At 40.8% G+C, this 21,389-nt stretch overlaps 3 protein-coding genes across 3 annotated transcripts; 1 reads left to right on the forward strand and 2 right to left on the reverse strand.

Annotated features, from left to right (window-relative positions):
* The first annotated feature begins 280 nt into the window (after nucleotides 1–280).
* On the forward strand, nucleotides 281–2,484 carry fmodb (fibromodulin b). The gene is made up of 2 exons (XM_070911091.1): nucleotides 281–1,169; nucleotides 2,333–2,484. Exons 1-2 carry the CDS (start codon nucleotides 281–283, stop codon nucleotides 2,482–2,484), a joined length of 1,041 nt encoding a protein of 346 aa, XP_070767192.1.
* Nucleotides 2,485–5,251: 2,767 nt separating this feature from the next.
* Nucleotides 5,252–11,357, reverse strand: csf1b (colony stimulating factor 1b (macrophage)). The gene is made up of 8 exons (XM_070911053.1): nucleotides 11,316–11,357; nucleotides 9,590–9,709; nucleotides 9,440–9,502; nucleotides 9,156–9,326; nucleotides 8,774–8,975; nucleotides 8,549–8,682; nucleotides 5,378–5,421; nucleotides 5,252–5,288 (listed from the first exon to the last, which is right to left on the reverse strand). The coding sequence occupies exons 1-8, from the start codon at nucleotides 11,355–11,357 to the stop codon at nucleotides 5,252–5,254; spliced, it is 813 nt and encodes a 270-aa protein (XP_070767154.1).
* Nucleotides 11,358–15,320: 3,963 nt separating this feature from the next.
* On the reverse strand, nucleotides 15,321–19,432 carry ren (renin). Its single transcript, XM_070910193.1, has 9 exons — nucleotides 19,356–19,432; nucleotides 18,792–18,939; nucleotides 18,282–18,405; nucleotides 17,938–18,056; nucleotides 17,632–17,828; nucleotides 16,954–17,076; nucleotides 16,701–16,842; nucleotides 16,505–16,603; nucleotides 15,321–15,482 (listed from the first exon to the last, which is right to left on the reverse strand). The coding sequence occupies exons 1-9, from the start codon at nucleotides 19,430–19,432 to the stop codon at nucleotides 15,321–15,323; spliced, it is 1,191 nt and encodes a 396-aa protein (XP_070766294.1).
* Between the last annotated feature and the right edge of the window lie 1,957 nt (nucleotides 19,433–21,389).

Raw genomic sequence — 21,389 nt, forward strand, 5'->3', positions numbered from 1 at the left:
TGAGGCTGGGGCTTGGGCTGCGTAGAGAGGGGGGATATTTACTCTATACCAACAACATATTCCACTCAGTCTGAGAAAGACACAGGCGACGTGAGCAAGGGAGGAGGCATCGTCCCTGATCAACCAACCAGTAGGTATACTGTACCTAATGTACATTTTAAAAGTGGAGCAGAGAGAATTAGATCGGTCTTAAATTACTGAACCAGCGTAATGTCCTAAATTTCCCTTCACATCAACTTTAAATTACATCTTTTTCTTCCCAGGTTTTCCATCAGTGATCATGCGGACACTGGTGCTCCTCCTCATAATGGGACTAGTGGATCTGAGCATTGGCCAGCATTACAGCCAGTTCCAGTGGCTGTCCCATCTGCGAGGGCGGCGGCGGCACGCCGGCTGGCGGGCCGATGACGTGGACTGCCCCCTGGAGTGTGACTGCCCCTCAAACTACCCCACAGCTATGTACTGTCACAGCCGCAACCTTCAGCACGTTCCCTACATCCCCTCACATGTTAAGTACGTCTACCTGCAGCGTAACCAGATCACAGGCATTCAGGATGGGGTGTTTGACAATGCCACTGACTTGGTCTGGGTTGTATTTGGTCACAACCAGCTCAACTCAGACAAGATCGGCAAGAACGTCTTCAGCAAGCTCAAGAGCCTGGAACGGCTGTTCTTGGATCACAATGAGCTCAAACATGTGCCTCCCAACTTGCCCAAATCTGTCACGGACCTGCGACTCGGTCACAACAAGATCTCAAAAATCCTCCCTAACTCATTCGAGGGGATGGCCAACCTCACCACCCTTCAGCTCCAAGCAAATGTCTTCGAGGACGTTGGAGGTGTGTTCAAGGGACTGAAGTCTCTGACAGTGCTGGATATGAGGAAAAACAAGCTGAAGAAAATCCCTGACAACCTCCCAGAGAGGCTGCAGCAGCTTTACCTGGAGTTTAATAACATAGAGAGCTTGCCGGAGGGCTTTCTCACCATGTATCCCAAACTGCGGTTTGTCCGGTTGGCTCATAACAAGCTGATAGATAAAGGACTTCCATCCAATGTCTTCAACATTAGCACGTTGGTTGAGCTTGACCTTTCTTTTAATAAACTGGAGAAGATCCCTGTTGTCAGTAGGAACCTGGAGAACCTTTATTTACACGCCAATAAGATCAAAGGTATGGACATTTCTCTGTTACTTAAGATGTTTTGGCATTATAATGTAATATAAAAGTAAAGCAGTGATCCTGATCCTCCTTTCCCATTGGAAATAAAAGAGTGATGTATACTGTACCATTAAGAACTGTTATTTTTAACGATCATTTTTTGAACGTCACTTCATTTTGTACTTTAAATGCCCTTCTGTACATGGACCCTGCAGCCATGATTTACGATGCTGCGCTAATGTGCTGTATATTGCCAGTTATCCCTTTTTTGATGACAATTTTCCTTCATTTAATGATATACACGAGAAGCTACTTATTTATGTTATAATTGGGTTGGAAGAAGGACGCACGCACGCAGTTATGAACTGAGGGATTAACAACACACAAATCTTTAATGGCACCCTCCCCACATGACCCCAGTGGACTCTGTAAATTAGGTCACAGAATTTGATTTTAAGAGGCTGATCTCATTTTCCTCTTGTGCGTCCTCTATAGACGGTTGCACTTTATTGAGCTCAACATGCCTCAACATTTCTAGCTGCCTTGTTTTCACAGAACCATTTAACTGTATTTGGAACTTCAACATCCTCCAGCTTCTAATCATATATGGTAGTTTTAACTAACTAAAACAGTTTTTCTGTCATTGCCATTTCTTAAAGTTGGATTTTTCGCACCTTTGGCCCACCCACCAATGATGTAACACTGCCCGTCACTTTAGGGGAGGAGATCAAGTGCGCAGCAAAGCGAAAATTTCAACCAGTAGATGACAGCAAAAGCAGGATTTTCTGTGTCTCACTCTTTGAAATGATGCCCTTCGCCTGAACTGTGGGTTTTCCATGAACACTTTCTTTTGTGGAAGCTCGTACACAATATAAACTTAATACAAACATTACTAAAACAATAATAAATGTACGCTGTAAAACAAAGTTTAAAATTTACTTTACAGAACGTGTTATCAAACAAGGGGAGACTGTTTTTAATAGATGTGATACTGTTACTCAGTGGCTTCCAGAGCAGCTGTAATATAGAAATGTGAAACTCTGGCCTTGGAGCACAGACAAACTTAAAGTATGAAGAATGACAGCAGTACTCATTTATGTGATGTGGATACGCAGGTTCCTGCTCGACATGACATGTTTCCACCCTTCATATTTCTCTCCTCTCGTGTCTTTCAGAGTTCTCTCTGAGCAGTTTCTGCAGTACAATCGACATGACAAACTTCTCCAAGCTGAGAATGCTGCGTTTGGATGCCAACAAGATCAGCGCCAAAGACATTCCTGCTGAAGCTGCCTACTGTTTGCGGCGTGTTGCCTTTATTGATGTGTAGCGCTTCCTGAACAACACATCCAGGGTGTTGCTCCATCTATAATACACACATCATGTACATGTCGCTATTATATATTTACCATAGATTGTTCACAGTCCACTCTATGAAAACATGTTTGTGATAATGTATTATTAAACTGTTATGAGAGGTACTATTATTATTCAAAATGATTAAACAGTTCCAGTATTAGTCAACAGGAAATACCATAGTTGTATACTCATGTATCCAGATGACAGGCATATGGATGACAGAGGCCAGATGACTGACATCCTCTCAACAAATTACTTAGATTATCAGTTCCAGCAATCTGGCAAAATAAGTATAAATACATTGTAGCCGATGACAAGTTCTGCTTGTGTCTCGTCTGGCAAACTATAATTTGTATAAAACTGGCGATCATCAGTGTGAGATTCAGTTTGGATCTTTGCCTCCACCATGTGGCACGAGGTGATAAAACAGCAGGTTGAGCAGCAATGATGCTCATTATTATTTGACAGTGATGCACATTCAATAATGAGTTAACTTTTCGATTGCGGTGGCTGTTACATTTATAGAATACTTTTACTTTAAAGATATTCATTCACGTTCATAATTTTTCCGTCAACGTTGAACGTTTAAAGTTGTGTGATCAAGTGTTTGTGACTATAACGGATGAAAAACATGTATTCCTCCTCAAATGAGCCTCTGAATTATCCAGATGATCATATATCTGTTTCAAGACTGCTATAACTGTATGACTGTTATCTACATTTTAGTTTAGTTTTTTTTTCTTAAAAACTGTGTTTTGGTAACTTAAACACACTCACTTTAAATGACTTTTTGGGGTGTCATTTCTGAGCCGATTATTGTACTGTACATCACAGACGATCGTGTGCTTGACAGACAGATGAAGTCAGTAAGCTAATGTCAGGATATTTCCACAGTTATTTGTCTGCCTAACTGTTGGCACTGATATATTTTTAGCAACAACATTGTTTCCTCTAATTTGAAGGTAAAATACAGGAAACAGAGGTTGGGCGGAGAGAAAAAGGGCGGCAGCCCTTTCTACAATTCTAACTGGTCTTAGGCAGTTCCCACATATTTATTGTTGAAGACAACTTGCCTTTTCATCTTCCACAGCTGCCTTTAATCCTCCGCAGAAAGGCACTAAATTGAATTATAGAAATACTTTCCTTGTTTTGTAATGGAGCAATGTCTTGGGATGAAGAATGGATTACTGCCAGTGCAACCGTGGTTTGCACACTGATAAGCGGTAGCCTGTGAAATTAAGTGTGTTATAGATCAAGTTATATTGCAGGCTGCACGTGGTTCTGCAGAGGCTGTTGGGTAGGGCTGTGTTGTTTTTTTCTTCAAAAACAAAATAGAGGCCAGCACACATGTGGGAATATACTTATGTGGCCCTCTCTGAGACTGAGGAATTGACCAGTTCTTCTCAAAGTCAGACATTATGCAATTTATTATTACACAACATTCGGCTGGACCATCTCTGAGTAAACATGAGTGAAAGTTATGACAACATTAGGAAATGCACATGCACCCCCCCCCCCCCCCCACCCCATCTCTCTCAGTGTTATCCTGTTATTTGCTGTAATGATTAGATGTCATGCATGCATATGAGTAAACTGTAGTAGCACGTTATTCCCATCAAATCCTGTCACGCCCTGTTCAGTGAAGACATTTGTTGTGAAGCTGCAGCTGTGACTGGTCTCGAGCTCCCTCTGCCAGTAACAGCTCAGCGTGTTTGACCAATAACACTACATATATAATATTCTCCAGAGTTCATTTCATGTTGAAGTTATTCATACTGTTATGCAATAAAATTGGATAAATACAATTGTGATCATAACTTTTAGAAATTGGCCGCTTGAAGAGTGTGTCTTGATCAGCAGTGTAGGCTGATAATGGAGCAAAGAAACATCAGTGGGAAAGATTATTTTGGCAAGGACAAAAGCATTTTTTCTTTTCTTTTTTTTTAAGTATGTATTTTTTGGCATTTCTGCTTTATTCGATAGGACAATAGAGAGAGACAAGAAATGCAGAGAGGGGGCGATGACATGCACTGGGCCGCTGCAGTAAGGACTCACCCTGCCAGGGTGTCCCAATAAAAGCAATTTTGACTCCTCATAAAGTGTTCAGTCAAACAGAAAGTTGGCTATGAAATGGCCGAAATCCTCAATGAGGTCATTACCTGCTCTTTAGACGGGATTTCACTGTGTTCACACATGAATACACTGTATCTCACTGGACAGCTGGAGAGCATTATATTTTGGATTTTGGTACTGATGGCACTTTTATTATCAATACGGCGATTGAATAGAGTCAAACTAATAAATAACGTGTTTGGCAAACAACATTACAAACGGCTGGTTAAGTGGTAGCAAATGGTGACATTATTCACATACATAACTAGTGTAAAAATAAAACTTTTTTTTAGTGAACTTGAAAAGATATCTGAAATAGATAACGCATAAACATAATATACATAGCATATTATTCCAAATAGGGTCCATCTTTGCTCTCAGTCAAAGCGAAGCTTCCGATATATTATATATTCATGGATAAAATATACAGCTTCACAAGTGCTCCGTCTGCTGCTGCAGTGATGTGCTCTTTACCGCCTGAGGAGAGAGAAAAACACAAGTTAAAGATGTACATGCACTGCAGACGTACTTTACATTGAGCCTTACACAGGTGTTTGTTTAAGTCATTTAATCCGTTCCAGCTCCAGCTGTTTAACTGTCCGTAAAAGGTCAGTGGGATACTCACATTATTGTGGCTCCAGCTCTATCTCCTGCAGGTCTCTGCTTTGATCCAGATGACAAAAGTATGCGTTACGATAAGTTCAATGAACATGGAAAGTCCTTTTCATTTTATAGTTACAGTATGTTCTCACCTTGAGTTTGTGTATGATCTTGATCTGTGTGGGGTGTGAGTTTTCTGTTTTGGAAAGAAAAGACTTTATGAAGTGAAACCAAGACACACATGGCGAGCAACTACAGTGTGACTGTAACAGACTCAATCTCATTTCTTCAATGTTGAAGTATCTAAATCATTTTCAAACAATAAGCTGGTGTTCTGACTGATGACAGCAGGAGGAAGGACGTTGACAGGGCTGTGTGTGAAGATTGAGACCAAAAAAAACATATTTAGCAGTAGTTTGGCAAAAATAGTTTGTAGTTGGAACATATTAGATGTTGGAATTGTAACTGTTGCTTGGAAAAACAGCAGCACTGTGTTCCCCTTGACTGAGTAAACTAAAAAAAACAGCCACCTTTCAAATTTACAGAAGGTTAGCATTTCACAGACAAAAGTTATATTTTTTTTATATTTATATTTTGTCACTTTAAATTCCTCGGCCATAAGATGTTATTATATTATCTGCTCCCTGTAGACAAAGCAAAGCTAGATCCTCATTCTCAACTGGTGGGTGGTGACCCAAGTTGGGTCACAGGTCAGTTTCAAGAGGCCAGCCACTGAAAATACAAAAGTCTTTGTAATTTTGACACACCACTTCCCACTGCAGGGAAACTGTGCACTAGTGATGGGAATTCCAGGTCTTTCGAAAGAGACGGTTGGTTTGGCAGCGGGTACTAAAAAGAACTGTATGTTTGGCTCCTGTTTGGATTTTCATGCAGTTGCCTCCAGCAAAACTTTGATATCGCCCAAAAGGTGTGCAGGTGTACAGAGCTCGAGTTCACAGTTTACAGCCAAGTTGTAGCTGTAAACACTCTCACAGGGCTCAACTTTTTCAACCTATACATTACAGCAAAGGACATTGGAATTTTAAGATCTGTCTTTGCACACGGCACTGAGTTCAACAGACTACTTTTCTTTTTACTTTGCTGGATTTGCACATACAGTATACTGAGAATGAGAGAATGTAATAGGCCAGCTGCATACACAGCTCATTCAGCTGACAGTAGTTAAAAAATAATTGTATGCGTGCATGTGTTAACACTGTTAAATATTATTTGATGTGGCATGGCAATTTACAAAATTTGCTAATCCGGGCTTGGTGGTGAAAAAACAAATACAGCGGACATGCTGATTCGGCAGATTTTAAACAGAAAATGCATCTGCCCCGCGTAACGCGTCATTTCCAATGCAGCATTTTAGGCTTCTTGCATCCTCCTGTAGTCACATATTCTCACAGAGCACACAGATGATGTTAATTAAAGTTAATTAAAGTCAGTTCAGTGCTTAGAGCTTAGGCCTTAGGGGCAGTCGGCAGGGCAGCATTTACCCACGCACTGTGGGGAAAAGCAGGCGAGGCAGGAAATAGAGTGAGCAGGGCTGACAGACAAAGGCAACAGGAGAAAGCATGGCCAGCAGGCTGAGAGTAGCATTTCACAAGTGGAAAATTATGCGCCTCATCGAGCACTTTATTGTGATTACACTCTATCAATGTCTGTGCATTCAATGCCAGTCTTGCAGCAGAGAGGGAGTGATGCTGTATGTACTATGTCACTGCCTGCAGCCAGTTAAATATGGATATAAACTTTTAAATACAAATGGCAGTCAGACCCACCTGCTCGTTCAAGCTGTCTAGTCTTGTTATTTGGCAGTTAATAGCTTAATCAGATTGCACTCTGAACAAGACAGGATAGATTCATGACAGGAAGCAAATGTATCTATCTAATTAATCAACTGCAAACTTTTGTGTGAGTTTTGGTGTCCAAAACAGGGATACTCAACAATGTCCAATGTTGCCCGCCTACCTGTTGCATATTCCTTGTTGGTCTACCGATTACTGGTTGGTGTTTTGCTCATTCTGCTGGCCTGCTGAGAGCTTTAATATCTCACTGCCATAATCAAAACTGTGTTTGAGAAACCAGCTTCTGACTCGCATGCATTTAGTTAACAGCAGCACATCCGTCCCCTACGAAACTGCTTGACCATATAACAAAAGAGCTCCAAAATAGCTAATGTACAGAGAACAATCACCCCATACTAACTTGAAAGCGTCACTCGAATAGACCCATTTGTTTGCCATTAAGTAGGCACTTGTGTGGAGCTCAAAAGCGATTGAACGCTGAAAGTCACTGACACAAGCCGCCCTCAGTTCTGGTGTCGTGTGACAACTGAAATCCGCCCCTTGCCCCCCAAGTGATCAAAATCACCCTGCCATTCAACATAATGGACTAAAAGGGAAAGGACTAAACTCCCTTACCAAACATAAAGTAGTAGGTAGTAGGCATTAGCGTAGGCATTAGCGTAGGTTTAGCGTTAGTGTTAGCGAGTGTGGGAATTAGAGCCCCCAGTTACTTTGCTGAGGCTGCCCAGTGCTCCTAAATATGTATCTGGGTCAGACGCAGAATACAGATGTCTCCACAAGGCTCAACGAAATGTAATTTACCTAACTTGACAAAGTAAACACAGCTTTGTCTAGTTTGTCTCCATGTAAACTCACACACCACATGCTGTATAGAGGCTAAACCAAGGCCAGGTTGTAATTAAAAAAAGTAATGTTTATGCTTTTTTCTCCTTTACCTCAAAGCACTCCTCCTTTAATATTAGCGGGCCTATTAGCATATTATTGCTCTCTAGAAAAACGGTGCTTTTACCAGGAATACACTGCAGCTGGTACTGTTTCAGGGCTTTTACTTTATTGGGCTCTTAAACCCTTATTACGCCTTTTTGTCTGTTTCATGTTTTTAATAGGGAATAAAAGCGTTGCATTTGCTGCAGTATTCATTTTGTGAAATAATTAATTTATTATAGAGTAGGACAAATGTGGACTTTGAGGATCAGCCAGTTGAAAACCACCGCTCTGAGTCATGCCATGCATTATTTGAAATAAAGGCAAATGGCACCAAATATCCTCACGGAGGAGAATATTAAATACATGCATGCATTCATTTGCATTTGTGCACGTGCTCCTGCAAAAAAAAGCACTTCTGTTCTCACCAGTAAGAGAGGGAGGGCTGGGACTTCTGCAAGAAGGAGTGTCCCGCAGAGCACAGCCAAGCTGCCATGGCCTACTTTATTGCAATATGATTGGAATGCATTGCAAGACTTTATTAGGGCACATGTGATTTAGGCAACAAAACAGAAGCGCTGCTACCTTTTGTGTGATGAGACAGTAGAGAGTAAGTATGAACAGCAGTCCTCCGCAGATGGAGGCGATGATGAAGCCCAGCTTGTACAGGTCTCTGACTCTCCTGTGGAAGGTCTTCTCTGAGTTCCTACCATAACTGTCTGTAGAAAAGGAAACGTAATCTTTGATCTCAGTGGCTCAAGACATCCTCATAATTCTTCACAGAACTTTCCAAAACAGAGAGTTTCCCACCTGTATAATGCTGTGTGGTCGACTCTGTGGATAGCTCTGTGGTAGAGCCAAAGGTTTCTGTGTATTCGTGCTGGCATCTCCAGTCTACTGGTACGTCGCTCGTCGTCACCAGCTCCCAGTAAACAGACAGCACCTCCAAAGCCCTCTGCAGTGCCTCTGAAGGAGACCCTCTGTAGAGCATCTCAAAACTCTCTGGCTTATCCTGCAGCAGATTCCGAGAAACATACCTCAAATGTTTCCACAAGTACTGCAGATTTATTTTCTCCTGCTGGGCAGTTCCTCACATCACATATTTCTTTTTCATGTTTTATATTATCGAAAGGTTTATCCATCAGTCTTGAGAAACAGGCTGCAAGTTCACCACTCAGAAGCACACACTCACCTCAACCTCTTCATTGATCTGAGGCACACATTTCTGGGAGTAGATGTTGAGGATGAGCGCCCTCAGGGACTGAACATAGCCGTCATTGACTGAACCCCGGCTATATTTGAAGTGGGTGGTGAGCAACTCCAGGATCCAGGGTAAAGCAGCTTTTACAAAGCAACATTTGCTCTGTGGGAAATCAGAGCACGAGGCAATAAAGACGAAAGCACGATACAATTGATGGAAAGTTTGCATCAAAGTCTTTGAAAGGAAACATTCCCATAAAACAAATGCTACCTTACCAAACTTCTCCGCTCTATGAATGTGTAGGTTATCGAGCACCCGCTTCTCAACTGGTTATCCATCTGCAGAAACAACAACAGGGGGATTTCAGCACATCGTGTTGGGTGTCGTTTCAACAGCCGTGTTTCTAATGTTGCTTTTGCACCTACCAGATGCCTGACTGTCAGCAGGTGCTCCCTAGTGATGGAGTGTCTGCATGGACCAGGGACCTCAGCCATAGCCAGAGGAAAGCTCAGGAACATAAGCACACACAGACACTTTACCTGCAACTGACACAACCACACATCATCTTTACGTCAGCCACATATTATCGTCACATCCTATTAAGTCTTCAAGGAGGGGCTCACTCACATGTGGACATTTACTCAGCTGGGAAGCTCAAGTAGATTATGCAGGCTCTCAACCACCAACTCAACCACTGCAACATTACGGGCCAATGTGGCATCCTGACCTTAACCATTTCAATATGAATGCACTCCACATAGCAGCCTCTCTCTGATTCGGTTTTCCCTCCCAAAATTGGGATCATGTTTTCTTCATGAAAGAGCTTTCTTATATGTGCTCAACAATGTGTTGAATTGAATGACGTACAAGTACACAAGAAAAGCTGCTCAGTTACAGTACCAACAACACTTTCTTTCCACCCCTGCACATTGTTTCACAGTTCTGCATCTCGTCCTGGGTCCTGACAAAGTATCAGGTTTCTGTTGAAGTTTGGGCAGAATCCGCTGCCTCTTGGCTGTGACACGAGCAGTAAACTATGTTTAACTGTGTGTGACCTCAGAGGAACCTAACCTGGTGTTAGATTAGTTTCAGCTATGGTCAAATAGTGCCCGCTACCATGGAAGCTTGGCTCGGGGGAGCAACATGAACTCCATGATTCCTCCCTGTACTTGATAGTGCCTGCTACCAAGCACCTTTTGGCAACTATAACAGTAAAATGGGCTCCAGATGGATTTAATTCCTCTTCTGAGGATTAAAACATGGTGACAAGCATATGTTTCTCACACTGTGGGCAAAATGTCTGATCTTGAAGGTATTCTTTGATAATCATCCCCTTGACTCACTTGACCTGTGACTTTGATGCATCTTTTGCAACAAAGAGTCAAGACAGATGCCAGCGAAACCCTACATTGAAACAATAAAAAATGATTTATTTGTTGCCTGGTCGACTTCTGAGATGTATTAAGACACAAAAGACAATTCTTTGAAAGCCACTAGAGAGAAGAAGTATTCCTTTCATATTTCGTCGCCTGTTCCTCATAAATATGCTAAACTGTACAGTTTAACTCTTGTTTAGGTTTTTTGAATTGTGAAACATAAACTTTATGCAGTCCCTGCAAAGATGATGTGTTATGATTTACCATGAAGTTGTACAGTATGTGCGTTCAAATTGATTTCCAGGACCCAAAGGAAAGGAAGAAAAGTCATGGTTTTAACTATTAACTGTAACTAGTAAATAAAAATTAATAATCTGATAAAAGCGGAATTTGAATTTGAGAAGACGAAAGAAGTGATTCTCAAAGTAAAACAAGATGCTACGTGTGAGCTGAAAGACTATCATGCCAGCCTCTGACTGGGAACCCACTTGATTACTGATAATGACACATAATCTAATTAATGTAATCTAATAAAACTTCTGATGGAACTGATATTTGGTAAATGCAGGAGCACATGATGCAAATGTCACCTGTCACATGATTTGTTTTCTCCACGCTGTCCATCATATCTATATCAGTGAGCTACATTTTAAAGCAACAGGCTTCACACACAAACTAGCTCATAACGCAGACTCCATTCTTTTCCTGTGTTGCACTGCGAGTGTATCGTTGGTGGATTATTCCCTGCAGATATTATAGAAAAGTTCTCACCTACCTTAGCTTTGCTCTGAATCAGGGTTGACACAAGGATGGTCATCTGGTACGTGTTTGACAATGGAAAACACCAGACTCCTCTGTCACACACATTGAAGCAAAGAGATCCTTTTTATTCAGTCCCACTCCACAGAAAGGAATTTGCTGTTAAGTCAATTTGACACTTCGTCATGTGGCGCTGTTCTTCAACGCATTGCCTGACGTGTTCCTCCAGCACAGATTGAGTTCAAACTGAGACTAACTGTCTCATCTGACAGACGGCCCTTTTAAAGACCTCCCACCTCTCCTCTGTTTCACAGCGTCCTCGTCTCTGCAGTTGTGTTATAACAAATTGGTTGTGGGGTTGTAGATTGTCCAACATGTCTGCCAAGAGCCCTTCGCTCAGGGAATTATCACAAAAATGAAAAATTGGACTAATAAAGCTCATGGGAACTGTAAGTGGATGCTGGTAACATCTGTTTTTGAAACTATATCCTTTGAAAACAACTTGCATTTACAGCACTGGTCCACATATGAACTCTCAGAATAACAGGGGCCGTCCCATGCTGCTCAAGGAATCCTGAATGTATTGTCTTTTTTTAAATCAATGTCACATTGCTTCGAAAGAAAGTATAGGGTTTGTTAGGACAGTGGGTGTGTACTACTATTGGAAAGGCCTGACCTCCTTTATGAGCTACTCTTGATGGGGGAATTCTTCTCATAACAGAACACGCTCTCCAACAGAGAAACCCCCCCCAAAAAACGTTTGGCCTGGGATCTATTAACGTAGGAAGTGAATTCCTACACTTCGTATTGTGAACACATTCCGACACCTAACATCGTAAACTCATGTATCTGAGTCATTTTTTGCTGTCGTACTGTGAAATTTACTGTTTCCGTAGTTTAGAAAGTGAACAGTGGTGGGAAGTAACTGAGTACATTTACTCTAGTAATTAGTATAATTTGAAATGTTTCTATTTTGTGCTACAGAGGAAAAGGTATAAACTTTTGACTCTACTACATTTATCTGACAGTTGTAGTTACTGGTTATTTTGTAAATTAACCTTTCACATGCAAAACATATGATCTACAAATACCCAACAGAACGTAAAGAAGTTAAAGTTCACTCCATCTCCAACAGCAACAGTATTAAAATGCTGTTTACATGTTACAACTTCAATGATAATAATAATTTAATATGTATAATATAATAAATAAAAATAAATAAATAAATAATGTTTTCTTATGAATTCAACTTTTCATTTGTAAGAGGAAATATGTGTTACGTCTTTATTCAAAACATACATAGTCTTGTTTTAAAGGATAAGTCTGGCAATATTCTGTTTTTCTTCTTGTTAACAAATGAAAAGACCAAAATCAACAATAATTTGATCCTACAACCCAGTATTTCCAAAGCCTGATAGCTTATGCAAAAATGTCCAAAAACTCACCAGTTATCTACATCATTGCTGTTGCATCCTGCCGCTGTAAAAACACAGGAGCTCCAGGTGTGTATTAATCTGCCAGGGAAAGTAGTCCCCAACAAATGCACTAGTTAAAAACTACTGTGCCCAGTGCTTTTAGGAAACTATTTAACCTTTTTAATAAGTGAAACTACATATTTGAGCCGTTTTAAAAGATTTACGTCTTCAGTAGGAACCAGTGGTTTTGGTCTTTTCATTGGATTCACTGATATAATAATAAAAAAAAATATATAGAATAACATCAGGCTCATACTTTAAGTCAAGGTTCTTCCACCAAAGAATTAAGCGAAAAATATCTGTTTGGGAACATGTGTGATCAGATTTTAAATTCATGATCAAGACATCAAGAGGAGTCATAGGAATGGAGCTGGTGTCTTTAGCCCACTAGCTGGTTTTAAGGCTTATAAGAAATTCAAAAGGTTTGTCAAATTCTCGTGTAACTCTGAGCACCACCTGTGCTCGAAAATCATACCAAATCATGGGAGTGGAATAGTAGCAGCTCATGCTTAAAACGTCAGACAATACTCTGTTAAATAAAAATGTTTCCGTGGCAGAAGGGACAAAGCAGTCGGTGTCCATCTGTTTCACATATTTCTATCACTGCCACTGCTTACTTTTTTTGTGTTTTCAACCATAATGTTTTCTCTTTCATAGCACACAAAGTCAAGCATAAAACTGCAGTGGGGTTGGCTTATTGATAATATTTATAATCTTTATTTATGGAGCACTTCAGCACTGTGACTGAACCATCAGTGTCTCTTCTTCACTTGGTTTCCGCCTTAAATCGATAGTTTGACATTTTGGGAAATAACCTTATTCCCTTTCTTGCTGAGAATTAGACAAGGAGATTAATGCTACTTTTATATTTGTCCATTAAAGATGAAGCTAGGACAAGTAGCCGGGTAGCTTGACGTAGTGTAATGAAACAGCTAGCCTGGATCAGTCCGAAGGTAATAAATCCTGCAAATAAACAGTTGTCAAACCCCAACATGTCGAATTTACAGTTTGTATTAAACAAACAGGATATAACAAGTTTATTAGAGTGGTGTTGGTAGGCTGATTTTGTTAGCTTCTGAGTGAGACAGGTTAGCTAACGTCTGCTAGCTCCAGCTTCATATTGAATGGACAATTTGTAGTGTATGAAAGGGTTAGCCTTGTATAACAACTGATGAGGACAGCCACCACTTTCATTGATTGTAATATTTGTAATAATGGACATGATGATTATCCCTAGCTTGAAATGATGATAATCATACTAATACTTATGCAACAACATGTTATATACACCCAATAGATTGGGGTCTTGTTAAGCAATAGTGGGCAACTGTTCAACATTTTATTTTCAAGATTTCAGCTATAGAGATTATCTAACAAATATTGGCCAGGAATAATATAGATTATATCTTGTGAAACATCTACATCTGTTTTTTGGAATGTGTCTGAGTGGTCGTTTGGACTGGTTTCCAGCTGAAATAGCTTGGTTGATTCATACTGAGAGAGACGTTTATGCAATGGCTTGAATGTACTGTTGATTAAATTCCAGTACAGAGATATCCACTCTCACCTCGCTGCCTACTGTCAACAGATACAATTCAAAGCAGACAATTCATGGAAGCACACGGCACCCTCACTTGTAGCATGAGAGGACTTTCCCGACCAGTTCAGAGAAAATGAGACAAAACGATCTGACAAGAGCATCTGATGAATATGTGCTTTTATTGTTTCGTTATCTTTGCGTCTCTTCTGCTTGCTAAGTAAGCAGAAATAACTGTCTTTGTCGAGTCAGTCTTAAAATCTCCCTGAAGAGGCATGCAACGGAAAAAGACAATTCCTCAGTGTCAGGGATCACGAGTTGCACAAAAACTTGAAAAAGGATGATTTGATTTAGAAAATACTGTATAGAGGCAACTTCAGTGGGAGAAAAAAAATCAAGGTTTCACATCACAGTGTGCAGCACACATGACTGCTACGCAGAAGACAAAATGTGTATCTGATTGTTTTACCTTTTTACCTAAAAATACAAATTTTGTTTATTAAACAATGACAAATATTTCTGTGCCTGCTTTGGTGTGGCTTATTATTTCCGTTACAGCAATCTGTTTTCAATTTCGGCCTTGACTTTCACATGGGCACAAAATGCATTCGACATACTTGCAGGGAAACAATGCAGTCGTTAATTGAGTCAGGCTGTAATCGAATTTAAATCCAAGTAAACAAGTTTATTCTTGTTATGTCAATACAATACAGATATGGAATTCCACTGTTGCTGTATGATAATAGTCAGCACACACACACAAACACACACACGCACACCCACCCACACACACACACACACACACACACACACTTTACGTTTGTTGGTAAATGCTTATAAATAAAAAAAAGTTTAGAAGGTGTTCAGTGCAACTGGTAGAAAATATATTATATAATAAGAAAGCAGGATTTGCAAGAAATCAATGTGCACTCTCCTTTACCATTTTCATGAAACAGATGTAGTTCAATCATGAGTTATCATAGCAGCACAGCTGAAGTATAACTTCCTATCAGACTGCTGTAGCAAACCCTATCCGATTGTTGCGACGGTCAAACTCTGTGTAGTAGCGGGCAATGAAGTTGGCACCCAAAATCCAGATGGGACCTGTAGGGGGCGGCACATCCAAGCCCCTGAAGGTGACGGTGCAGACTTCTCCTTCGATCTGTGATTGCTGGAGCCACAAAGACAAGTTTTATCATAACAAGCTACTATAACAGAAACAGCCAGTTCATGGGAGTATGTACAGTGGTGGAAGAAGTACTTCACATAAGTAAAAGTAGCAATACCACAATGTAAAAATACTGTTAAAAGTAAAAGCATTCAAAATTCTACTTGAGTAAAAGTATTATCAGCAAAATTTACTTAAAGTTTCAAAAGTAAAAGTATTAGTTATTTCTAATGTCCAATTTGTGTTAAATTAATTAAAATTTAATTAAATTATGGAGCCCCCAAGATAATATAAGTTTAATAACATTTTATTTTCCCATCAGTACCTATAGTCCTTTATGTAGAGCCCACACAAATCCCTGCATACAACCTGAGCAGGTCTACTGAACCACATAACTGATAACACGTGTGTGGGTGTTCAGGGCCTTTAATCCATTATAAGGCATTGTATTTCATAAGTAGCTTGTAAAATCAAAGTAACTAGTAGCCGTAGATAAATGTAGTGTAATATTTCCATTTGAAAGGCCGGGGAGTAGAAGTATGAAATAACATAAAATGGAAATACTCAAGTAGAAGTACCTCAAAATTGTAATTATGTTTATATACAATATATAAAATATAAGTATAGTACTTGTGAATATATAGTGAATATACTTCGTTTCTGTCTTCAGTGTTTTAGCAGGTCAAAGTTCAGACCTCTCACTGCGACCTGTTTATCACAGGAGGGGTTGTGTAACCAAGGCAGAAGGCTAGAGGGGGTGGAGGGGTGTGGGGTAGGGAAGCAGAGCTTGTTTTCAAGGCAGTGAGAGCACCCATGGGTGAAAGCAGGGGAAGAGGACATGAGAGTGGCAGCTTTCAAATACTTTCAAATATTCACAAAACCGGGAAGTCCAACCTTGCATGTACAGCCTCTATCACTGTACCTTAAAATTGTAGTAAAGCAGAGTACTTGAGTGAATGTGCTTGGTTACGTTCCACCACTGCTTGTTAATATTAAAAAGATTCAGCATTCGTCATCTTGCTTACCCATAAAATATAGTCCTCCTGTGTGAGCGAGTACTCCTGGCCACCCAGGTGGAAAGTGACGCTGGGCAACGTCTTGACAGTGTCACAGTTGACTTTGTACTGATGAACAACACAAAATAATGGGTGATGACGGGTAATCAATTTTTACAGACGAATGCTTTTTGTGGGAAACCATGTTGCGTGTGTAAAAACTTACTCCACTTTCATCCAGCTGTGCTCCGATGGTTTTCATCAGCAAATACACAGAGGAGGCCGGGCCTGTGATGTAGGAGGAGCCTGTGTCGATCACAGCTGTGCAGCCCTCTGCACAAAACATCATCTCCATCCCCACAGAAACTCTGAGAGAAGAGGTGGTAATTTAAGCACACTTTGTTTCTGAATGGGTGCACACACACACACACACACACACACACACACATGCTGTGTAAGTTATGAGGCAAAGAGTTTACCCTTTCATGGTAACTTCCCATTTGCCCGTCTCTCTGGTGTCCATGTAATTAAAGTTTCCAGTGTAGTAGTTTGGGTCAGTGCCGCCGAGGACCAGCTCTCCACCAGGGGAATGTTTTGGGTCCCTGAACACAAAAAATAAACCACTCCTTAAGCCCACTTTTGCTGTGCATGTTTGTTGAAGCTGTGATTTTGGTGATTTTCATGAAAGGTTATGTGCTCCTTCAGCTGAAAAACATCTTTTTTTTCAACTGGTTTCTTCTGGACATGGCTGAGCATAATAAGTGGAGAAGACGTATGAGAATTAGTGTGAGAAAATAGACACACATCTTGGTCTATTTTCTCAAAACACCCTCTTTTTTTCTTTTCATATCTAGATCCGCAAGAATTCTTTGTTTTTCCTCACTAATGGTCTTTCTTTTTAAGTAAAATAATCTTAGACATTAACAGATGTTCACACAAGACAATATTAGAGTTCTTTCCCCCTCATTCATCAAATTAAAGTCTTGGCAGTGACTATATTCTTTTTTATCGCTGTCTCAATCAAAACAAAGTTACCACAGCATAATCTATATTTTAACAGCTTAATACATTTAGTCTCAATTATCTTATTTGTCTAAATCATGTTTTCTCAGCTGTAAAGGTGCTAGAGGAGGTCAGTATGACTCCATTCAACCCACCTGCTGTAGTAGACAGAGAACACCTCTTCCTTGAGGACATGCTGAGACATGATCCGGTCAAATACTGGAGTGATGCCATCGATGGCCACGTTGGGGTAACCCATGCCCAGGACTCCATCGAACTTGGCAAAGATGAAGGGCATGGCAGACAGAGAGCTGGCTTCCGCAAACACCTGCACCACAGGGATGCCACCAACCTGCAGGAAAAGAACAAGCTAAAGGGTCAAAGGTTGGGAGTGCAGCCTGAGAGAGGAAGCAAAAAAGAAACTCCTTTCTTGTTTTTGCAGGTGTTGATTTTGAACTCACCACAACCACATCCTCGCTCAGAAATCCCCTGACATTTCCAGAGGCGTACTGGATGGAAAATCCAGTTCCGTTCTCAATGTACGTCCGGGACTTGGAGGCATCGTACCTGTTGTGAGTAACTAAAAGTTCAAAATTCATTTGAGTCATAAAACAACCGTGTATCTGGGAAGCTTTACAGAACAATGTTTTCTCCAACATCTCATTTATTTGAAAATCACATTTACTAATTTATTTCAACCCGCAATAACAACAAATAAAAATATAAAACATTTTTGTTTTGGCCACTTGGGATTCCTTAAGTAAATGCTATTTTCCAGCTTGTATGTATGGACATGGATACTTACAACAGGCAGTGGAGAAAGGGGAGCAGCTTTGCGAAGGCACCCACAGGTTGGCTGAGCCCGTGTCAAACACCACGTTGAACATCTGGGCTGGAGAGCCGATGCTGATTTCCCCAAAGTACTGAGTCTATTTGGAATAAACAGACTTTTTTGAGAGCGTTTTCTAGTGCAGAAAGCCACAAATATCATTTGACGGTTTGAAATATGACAATGAGAGTATGACTCACACACAAAGAATATATTTTAAAGTACTGATTCAAAGGCAACTGGTTCTGCTGTTTTACTCTTGTAGACATTTTGACACTCGTCCAAGAGAACTGATGAAGGATGAATGGATGCTTTAACCTTCAGGACCAAAGTCTGTTTTTTGGTTCAAGACTAAATTCACTTGCTTTTGTCTAAGCACATCTTGATTTCATTTTACTACCTGCATAACTCAGGACCCTCATAAAGACACACACGAGAAGTCTTAGATGTTTTCCTTTAACTTTATTATACACAAAAGTGTCTCACATCCAAGTAGTTGGTTAGAGGTGTGGGAACAGTGCCGTTGTTGGTCTCGTCTGTGGTCTTCTGGGCCAGCTCCGTCAACACCTGCTCTGCAGAAACATCCATCTCCCGCAATGTCTCTCTGATAGATGGCATCTTCTTCAGGGCGATTCTGGAAACAGAACAGAAGAGCGATGGAACCTTAATTAAACTGGAACTATGGACGTAATGATATAATTATGAAGAGGTCTGTGAGGTATATTTTCCATGCTGTATATCTGATACATATGCCTGGTCATCATTCCAGTATAACAATGAGCCTTTAATAAAGTACAGACTGCTTTGCTCTCAGGGCCTAGCCAGAAAAAGGAACAAAAACACATGTTAGGCCAATACTGAAAACATTAGCTTTTGTAATGAACCAATAAAACACATTTGTTTTCTTGTCCTTGTTTGTTTTGTTGTTTGCTGTTGCTAATCTGCTGTAGCAGGTTTTCTGTTAAGCGAGTGGAAGTATACAGTAAATCCTTACCGCTATCTTGTTATTTCTTCAACGCTGGTAGGTACATAAAGGAATGTGTTTCTTACCTTCTCAAGGCATGGCTGGAGGTCACTCTCAGTGATAGAGCAACCACACACATCCAATAATTCAGCAGCAGCGCCATGGTGACTTCTCTGACGACGGGCGGTAAATACAGGCCAGTGATGGAGGCTGTGTATGCAAAGTTGGTTTTCCTGGTTTAGTGAATATTCCACGTTTATTATTGAGTTTATGAAAGCTGCCACTCTCTCTCTCTCTCTCTCTCTCGGTCTCTCTGTCTCTCTGCTGTCTTGGTCCCTCGACTCTTTTTATACCATGTCCTCTTCACCGTGTCCTCTCACCCATGGGCCACAGACTTTTTCCTGGGAGCTTTCCTGGAGGTGACCACTTGAAAACAAGCTTCGGTTCCCAGCCCCCACCCACCCCCTCTAGCCTCGGTCACACAACCCCTCCTGTGATAAACAGTTCTCAGTGAGAGGTCTGAACTTTGACCTCTTTAAAAACATTGAAGACAGAAAGCAGGGGTGCAGAGCTCCTGAGATTGATACGTTGGTTGGGCGGACACCTTGTCTGCAGGGCTGTGAGAAGCTTTAGAGGGATTGAGAGATGCTCTGAGCTGTCAGGGCAGATTAGTTGGATGTTGCTCACTGAACTCAATTTCAAGTCAATTTAAATCTCATCTGCTGCAGACTGTGTTCTTCAAACGCACTTTAAGACATCTTTTTTTTTATCTGTTGCTGTATCCCTTTCATTAGATGGTGTCCTGGTTTTATAAAATGGCTGATCTGAAATAAAATGTTGATTGCAGTTTGCACTGCAGTTGATAACATTTAGCTTGTCTTGTCTGTTTCCCCCCCACAGCCTTATCTGTAAAGCAGACGGGTTTTACACCTCTCTGTGCACCCTCTACTTGAGATTTCTCTCCTCATGCAACTTTCACTGCAGCTTGTGCACCATTTTAGTATTGATTTTCACATAAACAAGCTAAAGGGGAAGGACAACACATCTGTAGGTTCAGCTCAAGGTCTTAGATAGGGATCATTGGCAGGACACGGGGCCCATGTTGAGTGTATTACACAGTGCAGGAGATTGGCAGCGTGCTGTGTTTTCATACTGTACCTCTTGCCACAATGCTCAGATAGGGCTAATCATTCTGTGATGCTGGTTCTCACTGGGTTTTACCACAGGGAGGATTCCCACAGTATCTGGCCTGTCAGGATGGTGTGTTGGTGCTGTACCGACCACCCAGTTGAGCCAGGAGATATGTGAGGGCCCACGTCAGGCACAAGCTCAGACAGCCATAGCAGAGGTCAGAGGTCTAAGTTACTCCCTGTGGACCGATGTTTCATAAATATGTTTACACACAGGTTACAGGGGCAGTGATTGACTAATAATTCGTGCCCTCTATAATTGTGGCTAATGTTTGCTTGTGTGCAACATGTGAATACAGAACTATTAAAATGACCTCTATTTTGAAATCTTTCTTTTAAAGCGGCTATAATGAAAGGGGTCGCTTGTGGTGGTGAACCTACAGAGAATTATCACCTGACTCTGCAGCTCCTCTCTGCTTTACGGAGCTTTAAAGCAAGTCTCAGCGCACCGCTCTCATAGCGTCATTTTCAGCAGCAGCAGGCAGCTGTTTTCAGTGAATACAAAACCCAGCAACAAACAGCAGACAGACACAGTTAGCAACTAGCTGGTGAACAAAGTGGAGCATTTAGCAACTTAGGAGCCAGATATTTCCCTCAGGAGTCAGTAGAGACAGAGATTTTTAACAGAGTTAAAAGGAGAATTAAAATTGGACTTACATTCCCCACGTGGCCAGAAACTTGGCTCCAAATTAACGATAATGTTGCTTTGTAACTGCTGGAACTCTTTGCTATCAATTATATGTCAATGTTCAAATAATGTTAAATCCAATAATTGATCTCCTTTAAGCTCTGAGACCAACTTCTGAGTTAATTGTGTTTTCTTCGTTTCTAAATGCTCCACTATGTTTACTTGCTTGTCGCTAACTTTGTCAGTGTGAAAGTGAAACCAAAACAACAAGCTACAAGGGGCTAAAAATCTTTGTTGGATGA

This window comes from Enoplosus armatus, chromosome 8, assembly GCF_043641665.1.
Source record: "Enoplosus armatus isolate fEnoArm2 chromosome 8, fEnoArm2.hap1, whole genome shotgun sequence".
NCBI lineage: Eukaryota > Metazoa > Chordata > Actinopteri > Centrarchiformes > Enoplosidae > Enoplosus > Enoplosus armatus.

Bases quoted from the DNA above. Each gene is read 5' to 3' on its own strand.
- ren (XM_070910193.1), bottom strand. From the start codon at position 19,432: ATGGCGCTGCTGCTGAATTATTGGATGTGTGTGGTTGCTCTATCACTG. The intron at 18,406-18,791 runs GTGAGACACTTT...TATTCCAAATAG, and splicing joins CTCTAACCAACTACTTGGAT to ACTCAGTACTTTGGGGAAAT. The intron at 15,483-16,504 runs GTAAGCAAGATG...TTGTGGCTCCAG, and splicing joins AGGAGGACTATATTTTATGG to CAATCACAGATCGAAGGAGA.
- fmodb (XM_070911091.1), top strand. From the start codon at position 281: ATGCGGACACTGGTGCTCCTCCTCATAATGGGACTAGTGGATCTGAGC. The intron at 1,170-2,332 runs GTATGGACATTT...CGTGTCTTTCAG, and splicing joins ACACGCCAATAAGATCAAAG to AGTTCTCTCTGAGCAGTTTC.
- csf1b (XM_070911053.1), bottom strand. From the start codon at position 11,357: ATGACCATCCTTGTGTCAACCCTGATTCAGAGCAAAGCTAAG. The intron at 8,976-9,155 runs GTGAGTGTGTGC...AATCTGCTGCAG, and splicing joins AGATCAATGAAGAGGTTGAG to GATAAGCCAGAGAGTTTTGA. The intron at 5,422-8,548 runs GTAGCAGCGCTT...TTTCCAAAACAG, and splicing joins ACTGTCTCATCACACAAAAG to AAAACTCACACCCCACACAG.